This window comes from Gigantopelta aegis, chromosome 10 (assembly GCF_016097555.1).
Source record: "Gigantopelta aegis isolate Gae_Host chromosome 10, Gae_host_genome, whole genome shotgun sequence".
In the NCBI taxonomy this organism is placed as follows: domain Eukaryota; kingdom Metazoa; phylum Mollusca; class Gastropoda; order Neomphalida; family Peltospiridae; genus Gigantopelta; species Gigantopelta aegis.
In genome coordinates, this window is record NC_054708.1 from 39,799,411 (window position 1) to 39,819,948 (window position 20,538).

General features: G+C 36.6%; 1 protein-coding gene across 4 annotated transcripts; it reads left to right on the top strand.

The window, feature by feature from the left end:
- The first annotated feature begins 1,022 nt into the window (after window positions 1-1,022).
- Window positions 1,023-20,320, top strand: LOC121383411 (threonine aspartase 1-like). Of its 4 annotated transcripts, none has more exons than XM_041513423.1 (4): window positions 1,023-1,264; window positions 8,932-9,063; window positions 16,393-16,584; window positions 18,285-20,320. In XM_041513423.1, the coding sequence occupies exon 4, from the start codon at window positions 18,956-18,958 to the stop codon at window positions 20,300-20,302; it is 1,347 nt and encodes a 448-aa protein (XP_041369357.1). In that variant the 5' UTR covers window positions 1,023-1,264; window positions 8,932-9,063; window positions 16,393-16,584; window positions 18,285-18,955; the 3' UTR covers window positions 20,303-20,320. The 4 variants fall into 4 exon arrangements, with proteins under 4 accessions (XP_041369357.1, XP_041369356.1, XP_041369355.1 ...); XM_041513422.1 differs by having other exon boundaries at window positions 1,023-1,225; XM_041513421.1 differs by having other exon boundaries at window positions 1,025-1,183.
- Window positions 20,321-20,538: the final 218 nt, after the last annotated feature.

The following is a 20,538-nucleotide window of genomic DNA, read 5'->3' on the forward strand; positions in this document are numbered from 1 at the left end:
GAATTAACACATATACACACTACATACATATACGTGTACATATCGTATAACTATTACATGTATATAATCATTGTCATCATTACTATTACTATGTATCTGATTTAACCATTTTATATTCTTATGTTGTCCGATGTATACCAAGGAAATGTTTTATTTAACGACGCACTCAACACATTTTATTTACTGTTATATGGCGTCGAACATATATGGTTAAGGACCACACAGATATTGAGGGAGGAAATCCGCTGTCGCCACTTCATGGGCTACTCTTTTCGATTAGCAGCAAGGGATTTTTTATATGCACCATCCCATAGACAGGATAGCACATACCACGGCCTTTGATGTACCAATCGTGGTGCACTGGCTGGAGCGAGAAATAGCCCAATGGGCCCACTAACAGAGATCGACCCCAAACCGACCGCGCCAATGTATACCATGCCATTTTTGTATGATCCATGTTATTCTATATTGTATAATGACTGAACTACAGACTTGTATTCCCTACCCCTAATTCCTCCATGGCGCAGATTTTAAGTTATTAAAAACATCAATTTTTTTTTAAATCGGAATAGATTTGGCAACTAAAAAAAAAAATTCGATAAACTACATATATCGGGGTATTCAAAAATACCCTCAGACCTTTTGGACCTTTTCGGTTAAATAAACACACGCACGCACGCACACATACACACAGACACACAGACACACACACACACATACACACACACACACACACACACACACACACACACACACACAGACAGGCCTACACACACCACCCCCAGCTCTTGGACTATTTATATGCATCATTCCATAGACAGGGTAGCACATACCACGGCCTTTGATATGGTACAGGTCGTGGTTAACTGGCTGAAATTAGAAATATAGCCCAATGGGTCCACTAACGGGAATCGATTCTCTTAATTAGCATGTCACCGGCGGTATTCTACACGTTTCCCTTCGTTTCTCCTGGTTTTACAACCAGGATCGTCCATTTTATTACGCTTATTATGACCATTGGTACCAGTTAAATATGTTTGATTACGTCCGATTTTAAATTTTACGACATAATTTATTATTTTTACTATGTAAAGAGGCTACACTGAATCGATCAGCAAATATGTTGGAAAGAAAAAGAAAATACTGTCATGTTGCTGTTGACTACTTAACCGAATCAAAAGTGGTTCGTTAAAATTTGCCAATGCTCACAAACTTGTGACAAAGGGTGCTGCTATGTTTCTTTTCGTTTTTATTTTGGTTAAAGGTGCATTATTTTATTTGCAAGAGCAGTGTTTCACAAGTTTTAGATTTCTTTGTAATAAATAACTACGGATTAATCTATCCTATACGACATATGAAGAGTTCCTTCCATTCATAAACAGTTGCTTATATCATAGGTGGCTTGCGGTGAACTCGTATGGAAAACTTACTCGTATGGGGGAAAATGCAGTGAAGTCGTATGGAAATCCACAAGTGAACTCGTATGGAAGACAAACTCGTATGTGGGAAAATGCAGTGAACAAACTGATATATCCATAACTGTATAAAAACTTGTTTGTAGTTTTTATGCAGAGTTCGACAAATCCGCTAGCCCAACGTCCATGGCATTGGTTAGTGGTTTTTAAGTTCGGGCTGGTGAGAAACGCACAACATGCATGCATTGTTTACGGTTTCTGTTGCAGGAAATAAGTCTAATGACATGCATGTTTTAATTATAGGTGACTGCCTTTGACGCACAAACTGCGGTTGACACGCCAATAGTTGACTGATGGGGACATAAATAAGAAGCATGTATACAAAACAAGTGTCAAAATACACATTTAAAAGAAATATCAAAGTTAGTGTATCTGCATACCCATACATCCCCATACGAGTTCACTGTTATTTTTTCCATACGAGTTCGTTTTCCATACGAGTTTTCCGTTCATACGAATTAGTTTCCATACGAGTTCACCGCATCCCTCATAGGTGAACCAGTTTCGATAAGCATAAGCCCTATTGTCCGAACCAAATTGTTAACAACTACGAATAATTACTCTCCTACCTTTAATTGCCGTTAGATTTCCTCCAAATTTTGTCCAGACACAAATCTTAAAAAACCCATTACAATGACACAGATTCCACATACCAGTTGCTAACCATGTCATCTATATCGACTTCGCTGAGAGCGCATAGGGAAAAAAGCATGTAATTTTGTATCAGCTGCCATTTTGACTTTTTATGGAATATTCTTCAAGAGGGGTGAAAGGATAGGTCTTAAATCTAACAACGTCATATCATGTCATGATATAAATGTAATTTTTTGTAGTTGTTAACAATTTGGTTCGGACAATAGGGGCTTAAGCATTCAGTTCTAAAGCATATCAATATTTATAAACAGACAGTTGTTATCCAAATAGCTATCTTTTTATTAGCTTTTCAGTGCTTGAAATGAGCACTAAACTGGCTGCTATGTAGCTAAGTTTACAGCATGTGCGTCACAAACTAGCATGCATCAGCAGTAAATATATTGTTAACTACATAATCTGTTTCGGTGAGTGAAACATTTAGTGGTACAACCGTGTCCGGTGTATCGGCGCATAAAATTAAGACACTACCAGGGTGATATTAAGTCTGATATTACAATTTTTTATGGTACAAAATGACTTTCAGGTATGGTACGAAATGACCTCGACCTATTTATACGCTAAGGTACACACTTGGGTACAAAATGACTTTTTTCATTGTAAGTAATGACCTTGATATGAAATGACCAAATTATGTACGAAATGACCAGGGTATGAATTAACTAACAACCGTATATATATCCTTGCAGTATGGGTTTTGGTGCGGATAAACAACAATCTCGTGTAGTTTAAAAATAACAATGTTTTTCTTGTTATTATTGAAAGACATAACCTAATGTATATATATAATTAAAATATAAACATTAAATTCAGTATATAGTAAGTTTTTTAGTTTTAGTTTTTTTTTACTTGTGTATATATTGTAATATTCTAACATTTTTGATGCAGTATATATTTTGAAGCGGAACATCCAGATAACGTCTGAATGACCATAATTCAAGAAAAACAACTGGAAATGATGTGTGGTGATCCATAAATTCCATGTTAATAATACATGTCAAAAGAACACTATTGAAATAAATTTTAACCCTATCGTCACATATAAACCATATAGCCCAGTGCAGACATAGTCATTATTTGTACATTGATAGCTTGTGGTAAATTTGACAACACTTCGTTGTTTTTGTTATTATTCAAAACTGTCCACTACACATTTCATGTTGAATAGATGTTATTTTAAGATGTAATATGCACTTGAACGTCGTTTAATCCTGACCTAATATAATCGTATGTAGTGCATGTAAAATAAAGAAAAGACGTCCATAGAAATATATTGAAGTAGGGTGGTCTAATTGTTTTGTGTTTATTTCACTAGTGACAACAGTGTTCGAGATTAATGGTATCCCGATATCCCGGGGATACCAGAATTTAATTTTGGATACCAGACTTCAAGAACCCAGTATCCTACCGGGATACCATATAATACTATATTCTCAGGTGGGATACCAGATTTTGAAATGTTAGTATCCAACTGGGATACTGCCCCCAAAAATTAATCTCGAACACTGGACAATGTGTCATGTAGCAGGTAAGTAAAATTCATTGTGAAAATTTGCAGATACAGGGATGCTTATGTGTGTTACAAATAGTACTTTTAGTTGCATGGTATTTTTTATTGTTTATACGTACAAAATGACTGTGATACGAAATAAACTGATATGATAGTCATTTAGTAACATGACAATATTAAATGGAAAAATAGTGTTATTTGCATACCAGTAATGCAGAATTTTATAACTTAGTAAGATAATATGTTGCAAATGGTGCTCAAGGTTTTTTTTATATTACACTATGGTGACGGAGATACCCATGTGATTGCCCTATTTTACGTTTTCCACAATGTAAAATATGTCTTTTGAGAGTTCACGACCTCCGATCAGCTGATCAACTGTCGAGCAGTATAACTAACATGCAAAAAGTGTATATTACTAATTCCATTTAGCCTTGAACATTACAGTATTGCTTGTGTACACCAAGCCCTGATATAGAATTGAAAAAGTAGGAGAAATGACTTCTTCCTTCTCAGCCAAAAGGGGAGAAATTTTATAAAAATAGGATAAATGAACATTTATCGTTACATTTCATAACATCTTGCCATATTCCACATTCATTCGGAAAAATTCCAAGTCAAAATATAGACCGACAAGGTGCTAAAAGAGCTGTGATACTGAACAAGTCAGGGTCTTGACGTCTGTTCTGCGATTTGGTTTTTGAAATCGTTATACCTCCAAAATATTATGGCGACTTCCGACTTCTCACTACTGCTAATACATGTAACTCAGCGACTTAGCCAACTTCTTGAAAAGAAAACGCTAATTTCACCGGCTAGATTAGGGTCTGGTAAACTTCATTGATAGATGTGTGATGTAAAAAGGCAAAGTTTCATTTATAAATTATGTAAATACCTAAATCAAGTGATCAGCACCCTACCCCAACCCCATATGACATCATTTCAGTAATGTTTTCCCCCAGTCTTAGGCCTGTGAATTTCCATGTTTCATTAAGTTATGTTGGAAGTAACATCTGTTCTTTAATGTGTAGTAAACATAATACTATATTAATAAATAATTAATTCCCGAAAGATGCCATTTATGTTAATTACATCTCATGTTTTTTTCATCATACATCGCTTTCATTTGTTATGTATGATTGAAATCACACTTGTAATATAAATGGTCTCTAAAAGGAACTCATTTAGTAATTTTTTATATATATCACATCAGATATTTTGTACAAAGTTACTTTTTATAATGGTACGAAATAACCAAATTAAATAAAAAATAACTATAATAAGAAATAACAATGGTACATGTCTGAATTGACCAGCAGCCAATTTCTGTGATCATGAAAAAATTGAAAAAATCACCGATTTCAATAACAAAAACAGAATTCCCATTTTTTACAGTTGTTTGGGGTTTTGGGGTTTTTTTTTGCATTATTATTTTATTTAATTTTTTATGCTCAAACACAGTTATGAACATTTATTGTACTTTGGCATGCATTTACTAGTTTGTAACAAACGTCTTGCAAAATGTTTCATATGCTGACACTGGTGCCACATATTTTAGAAGATGTGAAGAACTATGGTCATTCTTGTACATTACGCTTGCTTGATATAAATATGGACAAAAACAATAGAAAAAGTTTGGCAAAATGAGCTGGTCTCAAAACGTTTTACCATGTATTTCCATCATTCTACCCAAAATATTAGTAGTAATCCATGTAAACATGTGTGGCGATTAGTTTGCAACCTTATATACATGTACATGTAGCTGTTTGGCAGTACTGCTAATATGAATAAATGGTGTAATCCAGATTCGGGCAAAAATCAGTCTGGCCCCCCCCCCCCACACACACACACACACACACATGGGAGCCTGTACACCTACGTATGTATATTAATGTGTGACAGTTACAAATATACTGTGAAATGATTTTAACTTCAAATGCAAGTATAGGCTATACATTTGATGTTAGTTTTGTGGGTTTTCTTACTTTGGTCACACACACACACACACACACACACACATACACACATGGGAGCCTGTACACCTACATTATGTATATTAATGTGTGACAGTTACAAATATACTGTGAAATGATTTTAACTTCAAATACACGTATAGGCTATACATTTGATGTTAGTTTTGTGGGGTTTTCTTACTTTGGTCACACACACACACACACACACACACACACACACACACACACACACACATGGGAGCCTGTACACCTACGTATGTATATTAATGTGTGACAGTTACAAATATACTGTGAAATGATTTTAACTTCAAATGCAAGTATAGGCTATACATTTGATGTTAGTTTTGTGGGTTTTCTTACTTTGGTCACACACACACACACACACACACACACACACACACACACACACATGGGAGCCTGTACACCTACATTATGTATATTAATGTGTGACAGTTACAAATATACTGTGAAATGATTTTAACTTCAAATACAAGTATAGGCTATACATTTGATGTTAGTTTTGTGGGTTTTCTTACTTTGGTCACACACACACACACACACACACACACACACACACACACACACACACACACATGGGAGCCTGTACACCTACATTATGTATATTAATGTGTGACAGTTACAAATATACTGTGAAATGATTTTAACTTCAAATACAAGTATAGGCTATACATTTGATGTTAGTTTTGTGGGGTTTTCTTACTTTGGTCACACACACACACACACACACACACACACACACACACACACACACACACACACACACACACACACACACACACACACACACACACACACATGGGAGCCTGTACACCTACGTATGTATATTAATGTGTGACAGTTACAAATATACTGTGACATGATTTTAACTTCAAATACAAGTATAGGCTATACATTTGATGTTAGTTTTGTGGGTTTTCTTACTTTGGTCACACACACACACACACACACACACACACACACACACCACACACACACACAGACACACACACACACACACACACACACACACATGGGAGCCTGTACACCTATGTATGTATATTAATGTGTGACAGTTACAAATATACTGTGAAATGATTTTAACTTCAAATACAAGTATAGCTATACATTTGATGTTAGTTTTGTGGGTTTTCTTACTTTGGTCACACACACACACACACACACACACACACACACACACACACACACACACACACACACACACACACACACACACACACACACATGGGAGCCTGTACACCTATGTATGTATATTAATGTGTGACAGTTACAAATATACTGTGAAATGATTTTAACTTCAAATACAAGTATAGGCTATACATTTGATGTTAGTTTTGTGGGTTTTCTTACTTTGGTCACACACACACACACACACACACACACACACACACACACACACACACACACACACACACACACACACACACACATGGGAGCCTGTACACCTACGTATGTATATTAATGTGTGACAGTTACAAATATACTGTGAAATGATTTTAACTTCAAATACAAGTATAGGCTATACATTTGATGTTAGTTTTGTGGGTTTTCTTACTTTGGTCACACACACACACACACACACACACACACACACACACATGGGAGCCTGTACACCTACGTATGTATATTAATGTGTGACAGTTACAAATATACCGTGAAATGATTTTAACTTCAAATACAAGTATAGGCTATACATTTGATGTTAGTTTTGTGGGTTTTCTTACTTTGGTCACACACACACACACACACACACACACACACACACACACACACACACACACACACACACACACACACATGGGAGCCTGTACACCTACGTATGTATATTAATGTGTGACAGTTACAAATATACTGTGAAATGATTTTAACTTCAAATACAAGTATAGGCTATACATTTGATGTTAGTTTTGTGGGGTTTTCTTACTTTGGTCACACACACACACACACACACACACACACACACACACACACACACACACATGGGAGCCTGTACACCTACGTATGTATATTAATGTGTGACAGTTACAAATATACTGTGAAATGATTTTAACTTCAAATACAAGTATAGGCTATACATTTGATGTTAGTTTTGTGGGGTTTTCTTACTTTGGTCACACACACACCACACACACACACACACACACACACACACACACACACACACATGGGAGCCTGTACACCTACGTATGTATATTAATGTTTGACAGTTACAAATATACTGTGAAATGATTTTAACTTCAAATACAAGTATAGGCTATACATTTGATGTTAGTTTTGTGGGGTTTTCTTACTTTGGTCATTCATAAACATATCTGAATCTCATGACACATTCATCTAGCAATGTAATTATGTTTGTAAAACTTTGGGTGTATTTGTTAATTTAAATAGCAGAGTTTTACCATTTTTATATCAAAAACCTAAATTGTTGATCAACATTAATTGGAAACTTCAATAAAATGGGGGCAAACAGAATTTGCCAAAATGGGAATCGGAATTTGTTTAAATCTGAAACAGCTTTTCCAAATTCTTATTACTGGGGGAAATAAATTCAGAATTAATTTGTAATCAGAAGTGGCTTGGTTAATAAAATATATTTTGGAACGTCCCATATTAAAGGGTAAATTCAGTGCAGTTGAAAAGTTTATTGTTTTGCATATTTCTAAAAAAAATTATTGCCATTGTGAATGCTTTTTCGATAATGTGAAATGTAAAGTATGATGTAGTCCATGTTCCATTGCTAGGAAGGTTCACATTCTGGTATAAACAAGTACATGTAGTACTTAGTGAAAATATTTGAATATTTTGTCAATGAAATCGGATACAGTCCAGTGACAGTTGGATTCGAGGAGTCAGTGGGGAAAAGAAGGAAATGTTTTATTTATTGACACACTCAACACATTTTATTGACGGTTATATGGTGTCGGACATATGGTTTAAGGACCACACAGATATTGAGGGAGGAAACCCGCTGTCGCCAATTCATGGGCTACTCTTTTCGATTAGCAGCATGGTATCTTTTATATGCACCATCCCATAGATAGGATAGCACATACCACAGCCTTTGATGTACCAGTTGTGGTGCACTGGCTGGAACGAGAAATAGCCCAATGGGCCCACTGACGGGGATCGATCCCAAACCAACCGCGCATCAAGTGAGCACTTTACCACTGGGCTACGTCTTGCCCCCGAGTCAGTGGGGAATGCTGATAATATGCTGAAATAAATATTGAACTATCAACAACAACAACAAAAAGTGTTTTAAGTGTAGTGTTAAATATTTAACTTTTGTCTTAATGGGTTTCAGAAACGACCAAATCCTGCAACCTTGTTTACACATACAGCATTAGTTCCTGAAGTGAGATGTGAAAAGAAGGTTGAGCTCAACTGTATGACTCCAGAGATATATTTAGAAAACACCCAGCATCAGCAACAGCAGGTAGTTTTCTTCATGTTTTACTGGACATTTAGTTTTGGCATGCTCACACTAGTCACAGCTCCAATTCAGCTGAAATGAAATTTTGTTCCATGTATATTCTTTTAGAAATTCGCAAGAAAAAATAGGCAGAGTTACGTCCCCTAAACACTAACCACTTCCGGCACGTTCTGGTTAGGTCTCACTACACCGATGTCATCTGCCATTCAAACCCATGTTAAACTGCCCAACTTCAAGCGAAGATTGCCCATAGAACGGGTTCTCGTTGGCACCATTGCAAACATACATTATATAAGCATTTATTTTCACTCCAAAATTGAGAACATTTCTGTCTCAGTTTTTTTCTATATGACCACATCTGGCTGTAGTACCGGTCCGAACAGGTGGTTCATTAACCAATTCACTCCGGCTGTCACTTGCGCTATATACCCATGTCCCAAAAGGTCGATGCACAATATTACAAAATAACATGGGCACAATACAGCCAGAAGGCTTACCATTAAATATACATATTGTTTTAATTCTTCACCATTTCCTAGAAGTGATATGTGAACCATAACGTGTCCCAATTAGGAACTATAGTGGACCGTCATCAATGAACTCTCACCCGGAAGTGATCTGTGTAGTGAGACCTTAAAGTCTAGTGACAGATTTTGTCAAACTTGGTTTGAAGTCAGTTTAATAATTTGGGTCATTTACACCATGAAAAGCTATACTAGAGCCGTGTAACTTATGAACTCTAACCAATACACCAAAAGATAGATGCACCATATCATCCAATAAAACTTCATATTACATTGTTACTCCTTGGTCATCCACACAATAGATGGTCATCAAACAAGCAGCCACTATATGGTAATGTATGACCTTGTTGGTAGTTCTGATATGGGGAACATACAAAGAAGCTAATTATCTAGTTAGTTCATTAAAAATATTAGTTTCCATCAATTGTTGCTATGGGCAACAATTGTTTCATAATGAAGTGTTGAAATCCTGCTTTTTTTCTGTATATTTCAGCATGAAGATCCACATATTATTAATGGCAGATACAAATTCTACTTTCATAGTAGAATACTATGTTATATATTCACAATACCATCAGAACTGTTTGTCACTATGACTGTACATTCGAAAAAATTCATTATGCACAAAATCACAGAAATTAGGGTGAATTTGGATATTGACCTTGTGACCTTGAATTTTGACCTTTTACAATGAGAAACTCAGTGTTAGACACTCAGATCTATTTATTTATTACATGTAAGAACACTAGAATATATATTTTGACACACACACCCCTAAAAAATTAAAATAGAATAAAAATAATAAAAATAAATAAAATTGACGTTTGTAATATTTACCCAAATAGGGCCCCCCATACACTTGGCTGAAATCCACATCGATGTAATTACCTTTTATAAGGATGCTACACTAGTACATTTTCATTTTGGCTTGCTAAACTTATATATTTTGGGATAAACAGTAATTTCATGTTTTACATTATGGTCTAACTACACAGATGTCATCTGCCATTCAAACCCATGTTAAACTGCCCAACTTCAAGCGAAGATTGCCCATAGAACGGGTTCTCGTTGGCACTAACAACATACACCATTGCAAACATAAGCATTTATTTTCACTCCAAAATTGAGAACATTTCCGTCTCAGTTTTTTGCTATATGACCGCATCTGGCTGTAGTACCGGTCCGAACAGGTGGTTCATTAACCGATTCACTCCGGCTGTCACTTGCGCTATATACCCATGTCCCAAAAGGTCGATGCACAATATTACAAAATAATATGGGCACAATACAGCCAGAAGGCTTACCATTAAATATACATATTGTTTTAATTCTTCACCATTTCTTAGAAGTGATATGTGAACCATAACATGTGTCCCAATTAGGAACTATAGTGGACCGTCATCAATGAACTCTCACCCGGAAGTGATCTGTGTAGTGAGACCTTACTTCAGGAATGGCCGATGGCCACAGTTGTTTGTGAATCTTCAGCTGAGATTGTCCCTGGCATCATAAATGTCCTCACCTATGCTTTAAAAATAAAGAATGATAAAGGTAAAACTTAAGTTGATGAAATTGCGTTTTGTTATAACTGACCATGTGTTAAATATATGAGATGAATCTAGCGAGCTTGATTGTTTTGGTTTTCTTACATGGAAATTTTTAGTTTTTTGTTTCAAAGCTGCAATCTCGCCTCACATTAATTATCATAATTTCATTTAAACACGTGTGCAGTTTTAATGAATTGTGTGTGACAGTAACACAGTTGTAATAGATAATAGAAACACATGTTTATAGTGCGTCCCAGGGGGAATGCATTTTTTCATACTGTGGAATTTACTACAAGTTATTTATTTCTGAGCCACTTGTTTTCTAAATTACACAAAAATAGTATATTTTGGTTATTTCCAAAATGTTTTTTATTTTTACGTCAAACCAAACATAAATTATTTACAAAAACAACAAAACAACATTTTTGTAGGATGGGACGGATGATATGTAATATTCCAATCAGATCAGTCCCTTTCCCCACATGCTATAATATGTTTGTTTTGGGTGTTTTCAGTGTATTTCTGGGGAGGCATGACCCGACCCCTCCCCTCCCCTAAAAACACCACTAGCCAGTCTAGACTTCCTCTACACAATTTCCTGCACATGTGCCTGTTTGTCTAAATATTTCATTTTATCTGTGTACATATACCAGTGGTGTATGAAGGTGGCAAGGCGGGGGGGATGTACGCACACAGACACACACACAGATATATTAGTGGCACAGGAAGGTGCCAAAAAGTGGGGGGAGGGGGCACACTTTTATATTTACACTATTATAAAGCAAAATACATGTATCTGAAAAGCCCCCCCTTGCCCCCCCTGCTTCCTACGCCAGTGAAAATATATTTTTTATATATATATATATATATATATATATATATATATATATATACACACATACACACACAGTTATATACAGTGGACTCTTTCTAAACCGGACTCACTTCGTACCGTCGAAATAGTAATGGTTTACATAGAGGACCGGTTTAGACAGTTTCACCCAGAGTTATGATCAACAATGACAGTTGACCCCATGTTTTGACTGCAGATTTGAATCAAATTCTTGTATTAATTTGACTTTAGTTGCTAACGAAAGTTCGATACGTTGCCGTTTTTGGGGTCGTTCCGCCATTATAAATGAAATAAGATAACACAAAATATATGCGCGATTCGCACCTATTTATACATGCATTAGGTTGACAAGTATAACTCGCCGAATTCATAAGAGTGAAATCAGTTAGTTTCAACACACACACACTAATATTAATCCGATTGATCTAACGACCTACCGCAATAAGAGTAAAGGTCACACGTGTGCGATTACATTTTGTATTTGGCGTCCTGATTACTTGGCAATTGACGATCATTGTTCAACTAATTAAGCAGCCCGTCGTTCATTCAAATCCCAATCTGGTGTAGACAGAGGTAATTAATGCATGAACGGTTCTTTCGTTCTTGATTTTTGATCCGGAGTCCGGAGTAGACAAGAGTACGGATTAGGCAGAGATTTATACCTAATAGATAAACGGTAGCTGGACGGGACTTTAGAAATGGACCGGTTTACGCAGAGATCCGGATTACACAGAATCCAGTTTAGACAGAGTCCACTGTATATATATATATATATATATATATATATATATATATATATATATATATATACTCTTCAAAAAAAGAAACGCAAAAGGGTACAAATGGGTTATAACTCCGATTTTATGTTTCCTACCGGTTCATGCTTTGTGAATATAAGGTCATTGCATGTCCCAAACACATTCCCACGGTTACATTCGATAAAACGCAGCTACTGTACAATAAAGTTCCAAAATGTGAATATTCGCAAAAACGCAGCCACGTGCAAACCATGTCACCACTGCACGTGCGTTGTCTGCACGTGCAACATGAACACCGACAGTATAAAAGTGCAGGGTGTTCGCTTGCCTGGCCTCTGTATCTGGCCGACAGTTGACAATCCAGGACATGCCACGTCTCAGTGAACCGCAGAGAAACAATGCCATCGGCCAACTAGACGCAGGCGAATCCAGAACGGCCGTTGCCAGGGCATTCCATGTGTCTCCAAGCACCATCTCCAGACTGTGGGACCGTTACCAGCAACATGGATCAACACGTGACCTCCCTAGATCCGGTCGACCACGGGTCTCTACCCCCGGGCAGGACCGCTACATCCGGGTACGCCACCTTCGGGAACGATTGACTACTGCCACCTCCACAGCCGCAGCAATACCAGGTTTGCGCAGGATATCCGACCAGACCGTACGGAACCGCCTACGTGAGGTAGGAATTCGTGCCAGACGTCCAGTTCGAGGTGTCATCTTAACACCACAACACCGTCGACTCCGACTGCAGTGGTGCCAGATTCATCGACAATGGCCTCAACTGCGATGGAGACAGGTGTGGTTCAGTGACGAGTCCCGATTTCTGCTCCGACGTCATGATGGAAGATGTCACGTGTATAGGCGTCGTGGTGAACGTTATGCGGCAAACTGCGTGCAGGAAGTGGACAGATTCGGCGGGGGTAGTGTCATGGTGTGGGCAGCCATCTCACACACTGGCAGAACTGACCTGGTCCAAGTGCAGGGCAACCTGAATGCACAGGGCTACATTGACCAGATCCTCCGGCCACACATCGTTCCAGTTATGGCCAACGCCAACGCAGTGTTCCAACATGACAACGCCAGGCCTCACACAGCACGTCTCACAACGGCTTTCCTACAGAACAACAACATTAATGTCCTTCCTTGGCCATCGACATCACCGGATTTGAACCCAATTGAGCATCTATGGGACGAGTTGGACCGACGCCTCCGACAGCGACAACCACAGCCCCAGACCCTGCCCGAGCTGGCAGCAGCCTTGCAGGCCGAGTGGGCCACCATCCCCCGGGACGTCATCCGTACTCTGGTTGCTTCAATGGGCAGGCGGTGCCAGGCAGTTGTCAACACACGCGGAGGCCACACCCGGTATTGACTCCAGATGACCTTGACCTTGGTGGTGTGTCCTATCACTTACTCACAATGGACTAGAGTGAATTGTGAACAATCCTGCAACATTTGGTAATTATCGGACTCACCATTCAATAATTAAATCAATTCTCCAAATGTTACGACAATGTGGTTTTGCGTTTCTTCTTTTGAAGAGTATATATATATATATATATATATATATGTGTGTACTATGGAATGCTTAATGGTTGTGCATAATATTAATAATTGCAGGTAGATAGTCGGTCGTAACTATTAAATTACACATGAAGTTGTGTCCGTTACACTATGTCCGTCTGACAATGACACTGGACTCGCTGTTCCGATTTGTTTGCAAGTCAGACAGTAGAAACCTTATCATCAGGCGAGGAAGTGAATTTCTGTATCGTTAGTTTCATTATTAACTACTGCATAGGTCGTAGTTAATAATGCAGCTAGAAGTACAGAAAATCACAGTCAATTTAGTCAAATTAATGTACACTTCCATTCGTACACAATGATATATACACAAACACATGCATATTACTTGCAAATATCAAAACTTTATTAAGGTGCTGTTTTAACAAATCAATCATCAAAGAGCCATTTATCTTGGTCCCCTCTTCCCCCCCCCCCCCCCCCAAGAAGTGTTGTTCGTAAGTATTTCTGTTGAGCACAAAACATATTGTACATTTTCTTTTCTGTAAAAGAAGGAGATTGCACACAATCTGAAAAACAATAATAATAGGAATAGAAAACTTTATTAACGTCAAAAAATGAAAGAACAAGTCGACAACTACTCCACAGTTCAGTAGTAACAAAGGGCCTTTGTTGCAAGCTACTGGAGCGTGAACGCGCCGGAAATAATTTAATGGCTAACTGGGGCCACTTAGCGCTATGCAAATCAAGGGCTGATAAGTATGTTTCTAATAGAGGCTATAAGTAGAGTTCAGTTCTTGAAATCGAAAACATGAAATATTCTTTGTGTGTTGATTAATTATAAATAATAATTAACAATTGTTATTATTATTATTAATGGAGCGAAAACTAAATTAACAATCTATGTTGCTTTGTTAATTGTTTTATTGTTATACATTTTCTTTAAAAAATTCAGTCTTCCAAGACTATAGTCCAGTCAATGTATGCAAAGAAGAGGGTCAACCCACAACAAATTGCAACAGAGTTTATTTCTTCACCATTCACCTCAGAAAGGCTAAAAAAGAAACCCATAAATCGTTCTTCAAAAATCAAAACTGTGGAACAGTGCTTGGTTTGCATAAATCCAATTATAGCCACCACAATATTAGTCATTATACAGAGTTTTTATCAATTTTCACTTCTAACCAAAGAAATTTCAATGTTTCATTAAATATTAATAATATATATAATATACATTACATGTACAATATAAAAAAAATAAAAGCATATATTTTATTTCGAAAAGAAATCAAAATGGTTGTCACAATGTCCCAATTTTAATACTTTTAACACTTTTAACATTGTATTTTTGTCTTAATTTTCAATCTGTTAATATTACAGTTTTTATCAATTTTCACCTCTAAATATTAAATATTAATATATGTAATATAAAAAATTAAAACGTGTATTTTATTTCAAAAAGAAATCAAAATGACTGTCACAATATCCCACTTTTAATACTTTTAGCATTGTATTTTTGTCTTAATTTTCAATCTTTTAATGTGCACATTTAATAGGTTCTGTGACATGATGGAAAGTATTGCACCATGTATTTCAATATTGGATAAATAACAAAAGTGGCATACATTCGTAGAATACTTCCTCTTTGTTTATTACAGTCATAATATTACTTTCATGTTTGGAAGCATAAAACCACTTGGATTACATATTACAATGAACTCGACAGTTGTATCATCACTGACTTGACAAATACAGTTAAATCAAATTAATTCATAGACAAGAAACTTGTTAAAGCATTTTGGAATTATTATTATTCACGCATAATCTACACCTCATTTTGCAATTACACGTAACAGTTTCTGGCAGTTCTTCTGGAAGTTGCTCCTTGTATGTTAAGACTGGCAGGTGCCTCAATCCCACTTATTTGTACCATTCCCAGTCTTTGGGAGTCATGTGATCTCCTTGAGTCATCTGCTACTGCAACTTGAGTTAGATGTGCATGCTATAGACATGTCACTTCCTGAGGTTGTTGCAAGCACTGCTAGCTTCAAGTGGTCCAGTCACTGTTGGGGTGAATTCATGTATGTTTTCCTATATGTATGAAAGATTTTATTATATTGCAGCCTATGCAAGTCTGTAGTGCTAATTTCCATTGCACTGGACCAAGTTTGATGTGCATTCCACCTGACATCAACCGACCAAGTCTGACACTTATCTCGCCTCAAGAGAACTCGGCAAATCTGGTGTTTACTTCACATCAATTGAACCCAGGAAGTACACAAAGAAATTGTGCTAGGTGTAGAGCAGGAGAATCGGTGTGTACAAATAGACCATTATACTAATTGTCAGTGTATTGTCATTATGGCTGGATGGAGAGGAAACCTACTACATTTTTCCATTAGTAGCAAGGGATTTTTTTTATGCATCATCCCACAGACAGGATAGCACATACCACAGCCTTTGATATACCAGTTGTGGTGCACTGGGTGGAATTAGAAATAGCCCAATGGGCCCACCGACAGGGATCAATCCCTGACCGACCGTGCATCAAGCGAGCACTTTACAAAATGTTTTGGGTGAATGCCAAATGACATGGATAATATGAAATGTGTTGAGATTTACAACAAAAACGTGCCTTTCCTTCATGTTATTTTAATAGTTGTTAATACCAATAAGCTGTACCAGTCTTAGGTCACTAGTTAGATAATGGGTTTTTTAATAATATCTTTAGAACAAAGTATTTTAAATTTTTAATACAAATGAGTTAAAATGAGTTAGAAAGGGAATTATTAATATGTAAAATCTTGGCCAAGAGCTATTTTATTGAGTTACCAGGTCTGAATAGAATGTTCATTGGTGTGACCTTCATGAAGTACAAGATGTGAGTTTTCAGAATCTAGGTCAAAAACCTCTCCGGTCAAAACCCCCTCAGTCAAAACCCCCTCCAGTCAAAAAACCCTGCGATAAATAGTCAAATGGTCAAAACCCCCTCTTATTTTTGTTGTTGTATTTATGGTGGTAAAATTAGTATAATGTTGATATAGATGGATAATTGTTTTATTTTTTTATAAATAATTATCTGAAATATATTTAGTTATGTTGTTATTTAGTGTATGTTACACGACAGACTTCAAGGCTTTAAATGAAGCTACTCATAGCCTTGGAATTATAATTTTTGTAAAATGTTTGATCTTAGAGCCATGTTTGATCTTAGAGATTAATGTAATTGGGAAGCCTTGGAAAAATCCTTAAATAATAAAATAATATAATGAAAGAACTTGATAGTAATTAGCAATATTTATAAATTGTTTGATCTTAGCTACTGAAGGGATTAATGTAATTGGGAAGCCTTGGAAAAATCCTTAAATAATAAAATAATATAATGAAAGAACTTGATAGTAATTAGCAATATTTATAAATTGTTTGATCTTAGCTACTGAAGGGATTAATGTAATTGGGAAGCCTTGGAAAAATCCTTAAATAATAAAATAATATAATGAAAGAACTTGATAGTAATTAGCAATATTTATAAATTGTTTGATATGCAAGCGTGAATAAACTCCAATACTTTATATTTTTGGTATCAATTATTTGCATAATTTTTTGTCCTTTCGTATAACACAACAGTTGTAAGAAACTCAGGTTTATTTTCTAAATAGGGGGGGTTTTGACTGGAAGGGGTTTTGACTGGAGGGGGTTTAGACTGAAGGGTTTTTTGACTGATGGGGTTTTTGACCGGTTACCGAGTTTTCATCCCCTTCAGTTAAAGGGTTTCTCTGCACTGTAATAACTTAACTTACAGTTGTGAAGTGTTACCTACAGATATGAATAGTACAATGTGACTGCTGTAGTAAGGTTTACCGGAACTTTCTACATTTATACTTAACTTTGAATCGAAAATATTAGCAGGTAAAAGGTTCACTTAATATTTTACGGTGGAAATAGAAAACAAGATATTGTTAGTAGTAATTTACTGTTTTTGTATCATTTATCAATTCTTCATTTTCCTTTCCAGGGACACATCAATCATATCATCAGATAGGAAAGGGACAAGTGCAGTAGAAGAGCTAGTCAAACTACTAGAAGAATTCACTAAGCCATAATGGGACATTCATTTTTAGTACTGAACTAAATAGTACTGTACCATCTTTGATGTGTGTTTTTTTAGATCTTAGTACCTGGCACATGGTTGTTTTGTCGATAAAACATGCATGTATTCCTTCATTACCTAAGATATAATTACTGACTTACTTATGACATTTCAAACACTGACGCTTTTGATATCTGTTATTATTTGTATTTTTAGTTGTTTTTTAATTTAATTGGGTGTTTTTTCATTGTTTACAAAATATTTTTGAACTATCGTGTTTAGGATTTCATTCATTATTTTGTATTCTGAAATGCCAATGAAGATTTTTGTTTGATTCATTGATCTCAATATTAAAGATTTAGTTTTAGCATATTTGCTTAATATTATACTTGCATTTCACATATCGATTCTTCCCATGTTAATTTTTTACTGTCTACAGTCATTTTTTCAATTTTTTAATTTACCTTTCATATGTCAAAATTTTATTGTTTGTGACACCATTGTATAGCAGTTATTGCAAAACCTTCATTATTGTCATCTGTGAACTGGTTAGAATCATTGTGTTAGATAGAATTTCAGCAGTGATAATTTTCACTATGATAAGTTCAGAAAAACACCAGAAATCATTCATTGTTGTCCATGCTGGAGCTGGCTATCATGCAGCAGAGAACGAAGAGAAGTACTTGAATGTTTGCAGGGTAGCTTGCACTGCTGCGATGCAATGTTTAAAATCAGGCAATAATGCTGTTGATGCTGTGACAAAAGCAGTGAAAATGCTTGAGGACTCTCCTTGCACTAATGCTGGTGTTGGTTCTAACCTCACTCTAGAAGGGTCTGTTGAATGTGATGCTGGTGTCATGGACGGCAAGTCACTTACATTCGGTGCTGTTGGTAGTGTTTCTGGAGTTAAAAATCCTGTTGCGCTTGCTCACAAGCTGGTTCTGGTGCAGCTGGAAGGGCTTCTTTCTCTTGGGAGGATCCCCCCAAGTGTGATGGTTGGAGAAGGTGCTCGTCAGTGGGCCTGTCAACATGGGTTACAGTGTGTGTCGACTGATTCACTCATCACAGATACTTCAAGAAAAACTTACAATAGGTATAAAAGAAAACTGGACAGTATTAATAATTGTGTTGAAAATAAAAGGTGCAAAACTAATTCAGATAGCTGTTACAAGATTACTGGTTCAGACTGTTTACCCAAAAAATTGATTGAATCTTCAAAAGACGTAAATTGCACGGCTTCTCAGAATCAAATTTCATTTTCTGTGCCATCGGATGGATCCGAGGGAAGCAGTGACTTACAAAATACTATTAGTGTAGGTTCACATGGAGGTATTGATTTACAAGACACTCTTGCCAAAGCCAAACGAGTAGTCACTGATGTTCAAGACACAGTTGGTGCTGTGTGTGTTGACCAAGCAGGTAATATGGCAGCAGCAGCTTCTAGTGGTGGGATATGGTTGAAGCAGATGGGCAGAGTAGGACCTGCGGCTTGCTTTGGTGCAGGATGCTGGGCACACAACGGTGTGAAGAATAAGACACCAGGCATTGCTGTGGCAACCACAGGTTGTGGTGAACATCTGATGAAGACTCTGCTAGCTAAACAATGTGGAGATGCTTTGCAAAAAGGTGATGATGGTAGTCTAACTTTTAAAAATGTACTGGAGGACGGTTTTCTCAAATCGGAATTCCTACATGGTGTTCAGGATAAAAATGCTGGCATGTTAGGTTTAGTATTTGAACAGGTGTGTGATTCGAGTATGTCCAATAATGATTCAGATAATTCGTGTAGTGTTGAAGTTTTGTGGGGACACACAACCAGCAGTATGTGTGTAGGTTACATGTCCGAGGTGCACCATAAACCAAGAGCCTTGATATCAAGGTTGCCACCTGACTCTAACGCAGGTGCTACTTTTGCTGTTCAGGGCAAGCTTTTTATGCTCTAAAATAAAAAATTATCTACCTGATATTTGTTGTTTCATTCAGTATTCAGTTAATCTATTTATCTTTGTTTTTGTTCACAGAGACAATGGATTTTTTTTTAACCATTAACACTTGAAGGTGCTGATTTCCAAAGAATCACTTGTGTTCGAGGTAAGCTTGTGTACCACCATCAGTCATGATCTGGCAAGCTTTTCAGATTCATTTATATTTTAACTTGACTTTGGCTGTCAGTGGGTTA

Excerpts from the sequence above, each read along its gene's own strand:
- LOC121383411 (XM_041513423.1), top strand. The coding sequence starts at position 18,956 with ATGATAAGTTCAGAAAAACACCAGAAATCATTCATTGTTGTCCATGCT.